Source organism: Cydia strobilella, chromosome 19 (assembly GCF_947568885.1).
Source record: "Cydia strobilella chromosome 19, ilCydStro3.1, whole genome shotgun sequence".
In the NCBI taxonomy this organism is placed as follows: Eukaryota; Metazoa; Arthropoda; class Insecta; order Lepidoptera; family Tortricidae; genus Cydia; species Cydia strobilella.
The window spans coordinates 12,880,314-12,894,637 of NC_086059.1; the positions used below are offsets into that span (position 1 = coordinate 12,880,314).

General features: G+C 37.8%; 1 protein-coding gene across 4 annotated transcripts in view; it reads left to right on the forward strand.

Annotated features, from left to right (window-relative positions):
- The window catches only part of LOC134749910 (prestin), a 52,973-nt gene that overhangs the window by 33,078 nt on the left and 5,571 nt on the right, over nt 1–14,324 (forward strand). For all 4 annotated transcript variants that reach the window (XM_063684921.1, XM_063684920.1, XM_063684919.1 and 1 more), the window contains 7 exons: nt 6,263–6,367; nt 7,534–7,667; nt 8,084–8,246; nt 8,579–8,659; nt 11,525–11,688; nt 12,171–12,251; nt 12,520–12,643. In XM_063684921.1, the coding sequence (XP_063540991.1) occupies nt 6,263–6,367; nt 7,534–7,667; nt 8,084–8,246; nt 8,579–8,659; nt 11,525–11,688; nt 12,171–12,251; nt 12,520–12,643 (852 nt within the window). The remainder of the gene's footprint in view (nt 1–6,262; nt 6,368–7,533; nt 7,668–8,083; nt 8,247–8,578; nt 8,660–11,524; nt 11,689–12,170; nt 12,252–12,519; nt 12,644–14,324) is intronic.

The window sequence follows — 14,324 nt, forward strand, 5'->3', positions numbered from 1 at the left end:
TATCTTAAATTAGATGTGACATAAGCATGATAGGCGGTTAAAAGTGTCGATTCGTTTGCGATTTTTTTCAAATTGTACAACGCGTATGAATATTTACTTAATTTATTACATATATTGTCAGTTTGTGTTTTCCATGTCAACTTATTATCTATACTTAATCCTAGAAATTTCGTTATGTCCGTTTCATTCACTTTATGTCCCTTATAAACTATGTTTAAACTAGTAGATTTGGTTCTTTGCTTAAATGTCATAATATTTGTTTTGTCCAGGTTTATTCTAAGATTATTGTTATCAAGCCATTCTATAATAGTTTCTAAGGTATTATTTATGTCAGTTTCATATGATTCTATATTTTGTCCAGAAAAAATAATGGTGCTATCATCTGCAAAGAGAACCATCGGGTGTACCGTAGCTTTAGGCATATCGTTAATGTAAATTAAAAACAATAGTGGGCCCAACACACTTCCCTGGGGTACCCCATAACAAATACTCCTAAAGTTAGATGAGTAGGTTTCCTCTTTTTTCGTACTGGGAGATATTCTTTTGATTTGTGTAATTTGTTTCCTATCTCTCAGGTAAGAACGGATTAGACTGAAAACATTACCGCGAATTCCATAAGCATGTAGTTTGTCTAAGAGAATATTATGGTCAACAAAGTCAAACGCTTTTGACATGTCCATATATAAAGCGCATGTAGGGATTTTTTTGTCCATGTTATTAATAACTTTTTGTACTAAATCGAAAATTGCTAAATTTATTGATTTTCCCTTTCGAAACCCTTTTTGTTCGTTTGCAAATAAGTTTTTTTTTTCAAAGTAATTGTAAAGACTGTTGTATATAACTTTCTCTATGATTTTGGCAAAGACAGAGATTAACGCAATAGGCCTGTAGTTCTTCATGTTATCTTTATCCTCCTTTTTATAAAGAGGTCTCACAATGGATAGCTTTAGTTTGCTAGGAAACTCACCATGCTCAATACATAAATTTACTATATGGCTGAGTATAGGAGAGATAATGTCAGATGTTTTTTTTATTATTTTCGTATGTATACCATCGTGTCCAGTGCTATTTGTATTTTTTAAAGAATTTATTATTATTTTTATGTCATTAGAATTTGTCGGCTTCATAAATAGGGAGTTAGCATAGTATGTCATTGTTTTCTTATAATTATTTTTGTTGCTAGTGCCACTATGAGGAGTAGCAAGACGAACTTGGTCCACGAAATAATTATTAAATTCCTCTGCAATATCTTTAGGATGTGTAACTGCCTTTCCATTGGATATAATTTGCTTAATATTTTCAGTAGGGTACCTAGCCTTAGATGGGTTAATAATTTTCCAGGTGGCTTTTGTTTTATTCCTTGATCGTTCAATGATACTGTCATGTATGGATCTTTGAACACTGCTTATAATTCTTTTAAGATGTCTGGAATAACATGTTAATTTTTCTTTTAGGTCCGATTTTCGCGTCAGTCTATATTTCCACAACAATTCTCTTTTCCGTTTACAACAATTTTTAATACCGTTTGTTATCCATTTAGGTTTAGTAGTGGTGTTAATTTTATTTAGTTTCTTAGGAAAACACAATTTATAAAGTAGGTTAAAGATCTCAAAGAAACTATCAAATGCTTCATTCGGATTGGTTGCTGAAAATACATCACTAAAACTAATATTACGTAGACAATCTATGAATTTGATAATGTTTTGGTCTGATAAATCAATTTGTTCTACAAACCAATATGGAATGGAGCATGTTTTCTTTACTGGACATTTTAACAATTGTGCGGTATGGTCCGATAGAGCAAATTCTAAAACCTCAGCTTTACTACCTCTAACATTGTGGATTATATTGTCTATGCAAGTGCGACTGGACAACCTAGTTGGCTGTAATATTCCTAGCTTAAGGTTGTAACTGCTTAAGAGGTTTTTGAAGTCAATCGAGTGTACAGTAGATTTGAGTAGATCTATATTGAAGTCACCACAAATGACAATCTTGTTCCCGGTGTGGCAGTACTTATTTAAGATCTCATTTATTTTGCATAAAAACAATGTTACTGTAGCTAAATTGTTTTTTGGTATTCTATATACACAGACAATGATGATTTTATGTTCTGTCAACTCAATTCCAGTACACTCTATGATATTAGGAATCGAGGTATTTGTGATTTCAGATATTATATTGAAACTGTGAATGTTTCGTATTAAAATACAAGAACCTCCATTTCTGTTGTCTCTTGTAAAGACTGCTGCTAATTTATAATTTGGAATAGAGAGGTTAACTTCATCGCCAGCTTTCATGTTGTGTTCAGTTATACATATTACATCGATTTGTTTACCAGAATCGTTTAGTTCTTGCAGATTAACGCATAATAAATCGGCTTTATTAATTAATCCATTGATGTTCTGGTGAAGCACATAAATATTTTTATAAGTTAGAATATCATTATTATTGTTTTCTAATAAGTTGTTACAGTCTAGTTTATCATTATTCATAAAAAAATATTACTGTTATAATATTTTTCATTCACAGTTTTCAGTATTTTGTTTACATGTTGTGCTAATTTATATTTCCCTTTATAATTTAATTGGTTACCATCATTTTGGTAATCTGTCTTTCCTAAATAAATACTATTAGATTGTAGCCATACATGCGGCATGCTGTCAAATTTGTTATGAATTGCTGAATTTAATTTATGTACAAAATTATTATAATATTCAGAATAATCATTAATGGAATACGGTATGTCACAAATAATTACATTAGTATGAGTAGCAGATTTAACAGTTGTTTCTAGAAGTCTTATGATCTTGCTAATTGGTGTGATGTTATAGTCACTGACTCCGCACATTATAACCAAACAGTCACTTTTCTTAAAATCTGCGATTTTTTGATGAACGTTGTGTAGGACCCGTTCCGTTGTTCCGTGGTTTATAATGTCAGCTGAGAAATCATAATCATTCCTTCTTAATTTGGAGAGGGGACGCAGTACGTCCGATCCGTGGTAATCAGACAAGAGCAAAAGCTTCGGCTTGTGTCTATATGGCTTCTTAAAGGTATTTATTAATTCGTGTTCTTCTTCTTCTTGCAGATTATTTTGGTCAGGTGACGGACGATGTTTTGTCAGATCTGGGTGATAGGTTTCAGAACTGGTATTATAGCTGACCTTTTCTAATTGTTTGATGGTCTTTTGTAGTGTTCTTGTTGATTGTTGTATGCGTGACAAAGTTACGCTTTTGTTTATTAATGCATCTGAGTTTTGTTTGATTTCTTTATTCGTAGTCAACGCCTTACTTAATTTAATCTGCAATGTCCTAATTTTTTTATTCAGAGTTTGTATTTCATTTTCTAGGTCCTTTATTTTATTATTAGTTTCAATATCAATGGTTTCAGTTAAAGGTAATGTTGGATTTTGTAATATATTTTTTGTAGGGGAGCATTTGCCTTGAGGGTGTTCTTTAAGTAGCGTGTTATATACGCATATTTTTTTCTTGTAATCATCTAGTTTTTTATTCAAGTCTTGATTTTCAGTATTAAGATTAGTAATTTCATCATGTGCGCTTGCCAATTCTACGGTAAGTTTTTCAACTTGTGCTTTCAGGGCAACTATTTGCGATGATTCCATGTTAGATATGCTCGGGAGGCTCCGAGGACTTTCGTACGTACTTTCATCTTTAAGCGTGGAACTTAATATATTATCATCAATGTCGGCATGCGATACGTCAAAGGAATTCGATTTTGATGGTAAAACACGTTTTCTCTGAGTTATGTTATCTGGTGATTTATTTACAGTGCTTTCAGTGTGCGAAATAATTGGTGGTGGGGTTGCCTTTTTCTGGGTATTTTCGTGGCAATTTCTGCACTTCCAGGCCAACTTATTGTTACTCGTCATTAATCTAAACCTCGCTGGAGTAACATTTCCTGTGCATTCAAGGTCGAAGATTTTTAAGCAGCCTGAGCATTTTAAGTATTCTTTATTTTTTAGTATTTTCTTACATCTAGAGCATGCATTTGAAGGTATTGGAGTCATTTTTATGTGATTATTATGTATTATTCTAATTTGAAACAAAGTTCGATGTCAATACTGTATTGTTATTGCCATAGTCTTCTTGGCGTGTCAATAGATGGCGCTCGATTCCGAGATGTGTTTGAGCTATCTTTAAATACGCCCAGCTGCCTATTCTGGTGTAGCAACACTCAGTTAATTTCTGTAGGTTGGCACAACATGCACTAGTGTTAACTGTCAGTCATGCAGCCAATTAATATTGGAGTGATCGCCGGAGTGTACCGTTAATTTCTTGAAAATAGACAGTTATTCCTTCATTTTGAATTTAAAGTATCTAATATATTAATATGTAACGGCTAATTAGCTTCTCACCTTTGTGTTTTTTGTTTAGTGCGTGCTTGAGATTGAATATCGGAATATGATAACCTGATGTAAGTTTATTGGTTATGTTTTCCTTTGCACTTTCACTGATTCTACATAGTGTTTACTATTATTTTAAGATAAAAATTCACGGACAATCTCTTTGTATGTGTTTACTTGGCTAGGGTTGCCAGGGTTTTCACATTGTTCGATCCGATATCGGATGTCGGAAGGAAGTAAAATGTAAGATATATATAAAAAAAATAAAAAAAAACTCAAAAATTATTTATTTCAAGTAGGGTAAAAATAAGCACTTTTGACAAGTCATACAGTCATAATCAAGAGAAAATAAAATATAACAAACATTCATTGAATTAAATAAAATTTTAAATTTATTATATGTTTTTCTCTGTATTTATTTATGCATTTAATAAATCATTATTACATAAAAAAACGATAAATAACTCAAAAAAGCGGACTTAATGCCAATTGCACTTTCCTGCAGCTGTTTTTGTCATAGGCGCCTTCCGACATCCGATATCGGAAAGGCGCTTCCGATAAATTCAGCCATGTCGGAGCCCCCCGTCAGCTGTCGGACTGATAACATACTTTATTTTAGACCATGTATACATATATACATTTGTTACCCTGCTACTAATATAATATGAAATAAATTATTAGCCTAATTATTATAATATTTGTTTGTGTGCGTATGTGTAGGCATAACGTGCTTGTTGTAGTGTGCGTGACCGCTTAAGACGGCGCCCGCGCCCCCGCGGCCTGACTACGCGGATGTAGGCTCCTACATCCGATATCGGATCGGACAATGTGCAAACGCTCTTACAATGGCTCGAAATTGGTCCCATCTTCTTCCTGCCCTTATCCCAGGTTATGTGGGGTCGGCGTCGGCACAACATGTTTTGCTCTTCCATTCTCTATCTTTCGTCACCTCAGCACACTTCTTTCTTTCTCATATCCTCTTTCATACAATCCATCCATCGTTTTTTGGATCTACCATCCGCTCTCCGTCCATCAACATTCATCCCTAACATTGGTCCCATCATCAGCATAACTTAAGACCTTTGCTCTTGTCGGTGGAGTAATTGTCAGTCCTTTCTTTCCTGAGCCAGTCTTTTGATTTGCTCGTACGATGCATTCTCTTTTACTTGGCTCAGATATGTGATTCTAGGCTTTCCACTGCCTCGTCTTTTCAATTTTCCCTTTCAGGATGTTTAGGAAAAAGTTGTCGTTTCGTATTAGGTGTCCTAACATCTTGCCTCTCCTATTCCTTATGCTATTTAATAAGCTTCGCCTTTCTCCTACCATACTCAAAACCTCATTGGTCCCATACCGATGAGTAATTTCTTGGAGTCCGTATTACCGGGAGTTCCCGGTTCTCGCCATACAAACTCAGTACCGGGAGCAAACCCTAGTCCGTATAGGTGTTGGCACGTGGGTGGAGATCGAAGGAGTCAGGCAGGAGTCGGAGAGAAAACAGCGTGTATATTGAATGGTGTCTATTCGTAAAGTGAGAGTACAATTTTATTATTACTAACTTAAAACCTAGATATTGATTAAGGCGCCACCTATGGGCCTTCTCTTGAACTACATACCCTAGTGGGTGCGTAGAATATAAGTCATCGAGGGTTCAATATAGAGTAGAGAGTGTCCCATAGATGGCGCTTGTTAACGCGAGTTGACAATAGGCGTATAACCCTCAGAATAATAACTAAAGCAGTATAACCTTTGCACAGACTTTAACAGAACAAAGTTACCCACAAGATGGCAGAACCTACTATGCACAAGAAAACGTACGAGACAGACAGATTCAAAAATTGTTACCTATATAATAAGTACTATAATGGTATTATACTAATATATGTGTATTGTTTGTTAAAGACAGTGATAGAGGTGTCAAAAGCGCTGCCGAACACCAACGTGGCGGCCGTCACCATCTCCTTCGTGGTGTGTCTCGTGATAGCCCTCAACAACGAGCTGTTCAAGGTAATTTAAAACATAAACGCGCAAAACGCAGGTGGCGCATCGTATTACCAGCTTTTTAAATTTGAAAAATAGATCTATGAGTTTAAAAAGGCACAGATTGAATGGTTTCACGAAACCAAAAAAAAATTGTAGTCTGTGTTTTACGTTTCTTTGGATTTTGTTAATCGAATCTAATAAGTAAGAGAATTAAGAAGACAGAGTTCTCACTCCATACATCGGTTTTGTTACCAAAAAGACTATTACTTTCGTAGTCTACATCTAGCGTCAAGTAGCTGAACTATCAGTACTGCTACTCGACAATAGATGTCGCGGCAAACGGAAAGTCTAATGCTCAACGATTTTCAGCTAATATTATAACTAAGAGTAACCGAAACTCTATTTTCAACTCCTTCTGCTTTTAATATTAGTTATAAATTGTTGAGCAATACACTTTTTGTCAGTCGCGACACATTCGACATCTAGTGTCGAGTAACAACGGATAAGGTTTATTTCAAATGGCGGCTTATTGACAACCGACAAGTACCCTTTTGGTTGAGAATGGCACGTTGTATTAAAATAACCGGCCAAGTGCGAGTGGGACTCGCGCACCGAGGGTTCCGTACTTTTTAGTATTTGTTGTTATAGCGGCAACAGAAATACATCATCTGTGAAAATTTCAACTGCCTAGCTATCACGGTTCATGAGATACAGCCTAGCGACAGACAGACGGACAGCGGAGTCTTAGTAATAGCAAAGATAGATATAACTCCGTAATAGATGGATACAGTCTAAGGAAAAAACGTGCCTCGAAAATCACGAAAATTTGATTCTCGATCAGATAGCGCCACTAGTTTTGGCCTACACTCGTATAGAGGGCGTTGACTGTTTCGTTTGTTATTTATAATTTTAACGCATACCAGTGAAAGAACATGGGTCAAAATCATATAAAAATAATTAATGCAAATAAAAAATCATTTATCCATATTTAAATACATTTTATCGTATTTTTATAAATATTTATTTTTAGTTTTAAAGTGTGTCGACAGATGGCAGTGAATTTACTGGGGTTACAAAATTTACTATGACAGTACCGCTCTAGTATAAGTTACTCTATGGTAATAGGGTCCCGTTTTTACCCTTTGGGTACGGAACCCTAAAAATCACATAGAATCATGTTTTATTTGCAGCCATGGGTAGCAAAACGCTGCCGCGTGCCGGTGCCCATCGAGCTGCTGGCCATCGTTGTCGGAACACTCGTCACCAAATTTAGCGGGTTGAAAGAAAAGTTCGGGATAGCACTCGTCGGGGAGATACCTACTGGGTAAGTCAATAAATTTCATATTAAAGATTAATTAGCCATTAACCCAGTGTCAAATTGTACCTTCAGAAAATACTGATAAACACACCACGGTGTAACGGGTTCTAAACGTCGGGATGTATTATAAATTCAATATACGCGTTATAATCCGTTTTCATGGTTTTATTTCATGAGTAACTATCGCGGTAACCGAAGACAATATTACTGATAGACAGATTTGTGGCATTCCATGCCTAAAGGTATGGTAACTAACCGGTTAACCCCGGGTTAGTGAATGGTGCAAGTGGCCCTAAGTAATATCTTCCAGTTAACCTTTGAGTACATGATAATATTAACATGATGGTTTCTATTTATTGGATATTTTACGCAAGTAAGTTTTACTTTGATTCCCAGGATCTGATTTTAATTTTATGATTCAGATTGCCCACACCGTTTGTACCGCCTTTGGAACTCATGCCATCAGTAGCGGTAGACTCGATCACCATAACCATGGTGACCTACACTATATCCATGTCCATGGCACTCATATTTGCGGCCAGAGACAAGTATGAGGTGGATTCCAATCAAGAGCTATTGGCGCTGGTAAGTTAACAATGCTCTTGCCCTTGTTTCCTCAACTAGGTATTTTTATACTACGTCGGTGGCAAACAAGCATGCGGCCCGCCTGATGGTGAGCAGTCTTCGTAGCCTACGGACGCCTGTATCTCCAGAGTACCCTAATTTTTTAATGATTGTATTTTTTTATTGTACCTAATTATGTTATTGTATATTTTTCTAATTATTTACTGTATCATTAAAACTTACTGCATCTTTTAAATAAAGGATTTTAGAGTTGTCCTGGTCGGTTATTTAGTTCTGCTGCTTGTACACAATATTTTGTTATTATTTAGTGTTTATTAGTGTATTACTTTCAGGGTGCCAGCAATGTAATGGGCTCATTTTTCTGCTGCGCACCGATTTGCGCGAGTCTTTCGAGATCTTACATACAATACCAGGTAATTAAGCACTTTTTAAAATATTACTTATCGGTTTATGTGTTCAAAATATTCGTGTCTCAAATTTGACTGCTGCAGTAGATGCCGCTCCGTACATTATTCAATAGGGAATATTACGCGAAACTCTGCGAAGGGGGCGCGACTACCACATTCTGAGGGTCTATCGCGAAACAAGAATTTTGAAATTTCGATATCTAACATCTCTGTCACTTGCATATTCGAGCGATAAAGAGGCAGATAGCGAAATTTCGGATTCGCGTTTCCCGGTAGGTCCTCTGTAAACAAACCGCCTTGATGCATCAATGTCATACTTTATACTTTATTATCTCTGAAAACTAGCCAAAAACCTGTTAAAGTACTATATGTATAAGTTACTCTATGGTTTACTAAAAAGGCTAGTACTGCACTCTGGTGGCAGAACATTGCAGTAATATCCCCTATTTATTCTATAACACTGGTTGTCAAATTTCACGTTCAACAATCCAGTTACGACAAAACATGGCGATGGAGCCGTACAACTCCATCTGATTCAGCTGTCAAAGACGGGCATGATTTTTTCTGACACTACCCCTTTTTTTAGATTAGAATTTTTCTAACCCTAAAAGTATTGGTAACTAACTTTTTCTTCCGAAATGCCAGGGTTCCTATGATATCTAATTAACGGCATAATCCAGTGCATAGTTACTCAGAATTAATATTGGAAAAAAAAAGTTACCACTACTTTTGAGGTAATAAAATTTCTAATACCTATTAAAAAAACTGACTATAAACGATGTGTGTGTGAGGTTTTTATATGTGCGTTGTGTTAATCTTTATTATGGATGGTATAGAAAGGATGCCAATCTCTTATGGCAGAATTGTTGCAAAAGTGACCGCTTTCAGCTTTAAATAATAGTTCCCAGGGGCGTATTTACCCTAGGGCCAAGGGGGCCATGGCCCGGGGCGGCAGGCTGCGGGGGGCGGCGCAGGCCGCCGCTGCCTTTCAGTTGCTTTCAGTTTTGGGTGCCTCAGTGGCGCCCCAATTTTTTTTTCTGGTGTTACTGGTACTAGACATAATTTAATTTAAAGTAAGTAACTACTTATTCGTTGTCTACCTATACTTCCAGTAGACATTACAATTTTTACAGTGCGTTTGCGCCCCTTTGCCTTCTACCTTCTTTACCCACGTCCACGTCGGATTGTCGTCGAGTTCTCATGATGTCGCCCTGTGACACATCGCCTTAAGGCTCCAGATGCTTTTTAGCGCTGCATGCTTGACGGCATAAACGCCGTGAGCGACGTGTAGGCGCCGGCCATTGCGTCAGCAGCCGCTATATCGTGTACGACGTCCGTACCTCTGTGGCGCACAGCGTCCAAACGCTGTTGCCGACGTCAACCGGAAACCGTACACTATATATATTAATAAGCTTAGAAAATGTAAAATTGAAAAATACTTAGTTCGTTGAGTCGTTATCACAGTGAACTCACAATGGTCGTAAGCGCCATATAGACGCTTTTGGCACTTAAGGGTTCCCCACGTATGTCGACGCGGAATCGGCAAAATCCGACAGGAAAAAGCTTTATGTCTGCGCAATAAGAGCGAAAAAGTTGTCATTCGGCTCGGCTCGCATCGGCCGGCGCCTGCTTTTTCGGTTCTATTGCGCGGACATAAAGCTTTTTCCTATCGGCTTTTGCTCAATGCGCGTCGATATATCTGGGGAGACCCTAAGTCCTTTATGCCAATTTACGCATTTTGAAAATTTTCCTAAAACTGGATCGACAATAAAATCTATTTTATCATAGAATGTGGTCACAAAATTTCACGAGAATCGGTAAAGATTTGCGCCCTGTAGAGGAAAACACCTGGACATACGAAAGCAAAATGCCCGAGTTAAAACGGAGACCTTCAATGACGCTTCGTCATAAAAAGAATGGCGGACTAACAGGTCAGGTTGCGAGCCCTGAAAAGCTTAAAAGTCGCGCCTTCCAGAAGAACCGAAGCATTCCAGCATTTCCAGCAAGTCGGTCCTCCGCTTTAATTTGAGCGAACGCCAAAGGTCGAGTAGCAGGAGAGCCGAGATCACATTGGTTCCAAGCTGCAAGCCAATTCCAAACTCTCCCCTCCTCCAGCTCGGTCTTCGGCCTTACGTAGCTCGGCCTTTGGTGTCACGTGTCACTTTAACTTGGTCATTGTTCCAATCCCAACATTGATTTTTTCCCACATCGACCTTTGGCTTTGCACGGAAGAGCGCCACAATTACAGGATCCGGGACTTTAGCAATATGTAGAGCTCGTCTACTTGGACGTAGGTTTTTGTCCCAGCTCAGCTCCACTGAAGCTCGCCCTTTAAGTCTCTTGGGCCCGCAGAAAACTTTAATCATATTCGTAGCCTTCAGCCTCCCTTAGACATGCTTTAAGCTCTGTTTTTCTGCAGTTCGGCCTTCAGCCTCACAGTGCAGCACACCGCAATCGGACGCTCCAGGCCTCCACCCTTATGCAGAGCTCGGCCGTCGGCCTCGCTCACAATTGGCTATAGGTTCGATTCCAAGCTCTGCGGAAAGGCACTAAGAGAAAATTATGCTTTTGTGTTTACTTCATGGGTGCTTCATGGGTCATGGGGGGCGGCAGGGACCCAATGGCCCGGGGCGCCAAATTTTTAAATACGCCTCTGATAGTTCCTAATCTCTCCGGTGGCGCTAGTTAGGCTCTGGGACATGAGTATAACATGAACCATATAAGGCAACTAATAACCCGACCAAATTACGTAGGTTGTTTTTGGTAGTATTTCGGTGTATGGTGGCGCCGCCTAATTACTGTTTTTTGTTGGACACTTTTCATGCATAGAGATTTGGCTCCTTTATATAGTCTCCATGATCTTTATTCTAGGCAGGTGCCAAAACCAATCTGACGCAAGTAGTGAGCGCGACGCTGATATTGTGCGTCCTGCTCTTCTTGGGACCGTTCTTTGAGGACCTGCCCCGCTGCGTGCTCGCCTCGATTATTGTGGTGTCTCTAAAGGGAATGTTATTGCAAGTTTTGGACCTTAAAAGGTACGTAGTAATATCTGAGGCCTGATATTTTAAGGATATAATAAGTAGCGTAACTATATGGGATGGCAAATTGGCAAAATGCCGCTGGCTGCCATTCAATTCGACCATAAATAGGGCCCCCAGTGAGCACAGCCCCCATTGCCCCGGCTCTCAGTTGGTACTTACAGCACTAGATTTAATCCCTGTTACAACTGTTTTGTTTATCTATATGAATTTCTAGAGGATAAATGTATAGCAGAACACCTTGATTACTAATCAGGCGACAGTTTCAATTTGGTGCCGTGACCAGGATATTTGTACGTAGCGTTATTTTTTAAGCCTATGTTTGACTGGAGAATTTGACATTAAGTTCGGCTTTCCCAACCACTTGCATGGTTCAATATTTGTTTTACATAAATATTCAACCACAACCTTCTAATTATTCTGCTGATCTTTTATCCTTCTTAGCCTGGTTTATAAAACTATTAATATTTTAATTTCAGGTTCTGCTATCTGAGTAAATTGGACGCAGCCGTCTGGCTTATAACCTTCCTCATCACTACTCTCGTCAACATCGATTATGGGTAAACTTTCAATTTAAATTAAATGTATGTAGTTCAGGCACGAAGTCATTAGGTCATTACACATCTGAGTAATGTTTTTATGTTAAAAATATTTCTAAAAAAATCTCTCAAAATTCTAAAATGATCTCGAAGTTGACTCAAAATTTAAATCAGAGTTCACAACATTCATACTTATTTTAGTGTTGATACCTAAGACAAAGGTTCTTCTGGTTTTACAATTGTAAAGTTAGTTATTATAAGAAAATAATATTTTTGTCTTATATTTTAGGTTAGTAGCAGGTCTGTTAGCAAGTGTGGGAGCGCTGTTCATTCGGTCTCAGAAACCGTATACCTGCCTGCTGGGACGAGTGCTGGAGACAGACCTTTACCTGGATATCAAGCGGTACCGAGCCGTAAGTAGATTTTTTGGTACATATATTATTTTAACAATGATCTGAGATCAAGGTATTTAAGGTCCTACTTAGAAGTGAAAGAAATTGTATATAGTATGAAGTGGACAAAAACAATAACAAGGACGAGGTGGTATACTGCCGGTCGTAATATCCTTGCGTTGGTTTGGATAAAATTTCATCAAAGCTACGTGACGGTCGGTCCGTATCGACGTGATCAAGGACTAACCGCCAGGATTAACACTCGGGACGCAAAAAACATAAGAATAAGTACAAAATCCAAAAAAGGAAGGTACCTAAGGATGGCAAAACAGCAAACGTGCAGCAGTACCTTGCACAACTCATCAGTCTCGTAATTTACAATATCATACAACTATGACACGTCTTACTACTTCACCTACTAGAGAAAAAGCTTTTGTGTGTAGATCGTTAGTCTTTGTAAAATTATGTCGGCGTCTTATCGTAAAATCAGGCAGATAATGAAATTCCTAGGCATATCGTGAATCGTGAAAAATCATTGCCTCGTTTCCGGAGTCGACCCCTATTTCTGGACAGCTTGCATGCCCTTCTGGGATCCTCGTCCCCTGAGTCGACGGAGCGCCGCTTAGCGGGGCTCCTATTTCTGGACAGCTTGCCTTTCGGGGATCTAAAGCAACCTAACGAACCTATCCTACCTATCTATTGGTTTAATACTACCGTCAAAACATTACAGAGGAACAAACGCTCGGCCGCCGACATTATACACTATAATTCGGAGTCTATACATATTTGCTAGTTTTCACCAAAAGAAATGTAGGTATTCTATACCCGATGATGTCAATAGTGGAAAGATTACACTTACCTCTTGAAATGGGGGCGTTTGATACAAAATAAAACACAAATTCTAATTACCATCATTTATCATTACCCAACATTCCCCTACTAGCCATGTCCAATTCCTCCTCTCTTCTGACCATGCCCAGAAAGAATCCAACCACATACATAACCAGCCAATATATAGCTAGGCAGACGAGCCATCTATACATATCCAATACACTGACTTCATAGTCTAAGGAGTACGGGTACTTTTTATATGGGAGTAGACGCATGGCGAATGGTTACAGGATACTGTTCTTATTATTCTTCGTGTATTAGATGAAGATAATATTATTATATTTATTATTTTATACTAGTGTAAGTAGTTAGAGGAATAAGTAGGTTATAATATTGAATTCTCTGAATATGTAGACATGTTGATTATGTTTGAGTTTGGGTTTTTTCTTGATGATATTTATCTGTAATTCTGTGATATTTTTGTGAGATGGGATAAATGGTTAATTTATGTTGGTTTGTTTATTTTATTTTGACATCTTCTGACTTTGACAAGATTGATTGACTATAGATAATAACTTATAATTGTTTGAAAGTTTCCGTTGCTAATGAAATACCTATGACTTAGACTATAACCACGCTAACTTTGCACAAACTTGGCAGTAAGAATGCATACAATATCCCTATAATAAGCTCCATACTTGACATAACACTTGAATCAGAATAGGGGATATTACTGCAATGTTCTGCCACCAGAGTGCAGCACAAGCCCTTTTAGTAAACCATAGAGTAACTTATACATACTGTACCTTTTAACAGTTTTTTGACAAGTTTTCAGAGATAATAAAATATGACATTGATGCATCAAAGCGGT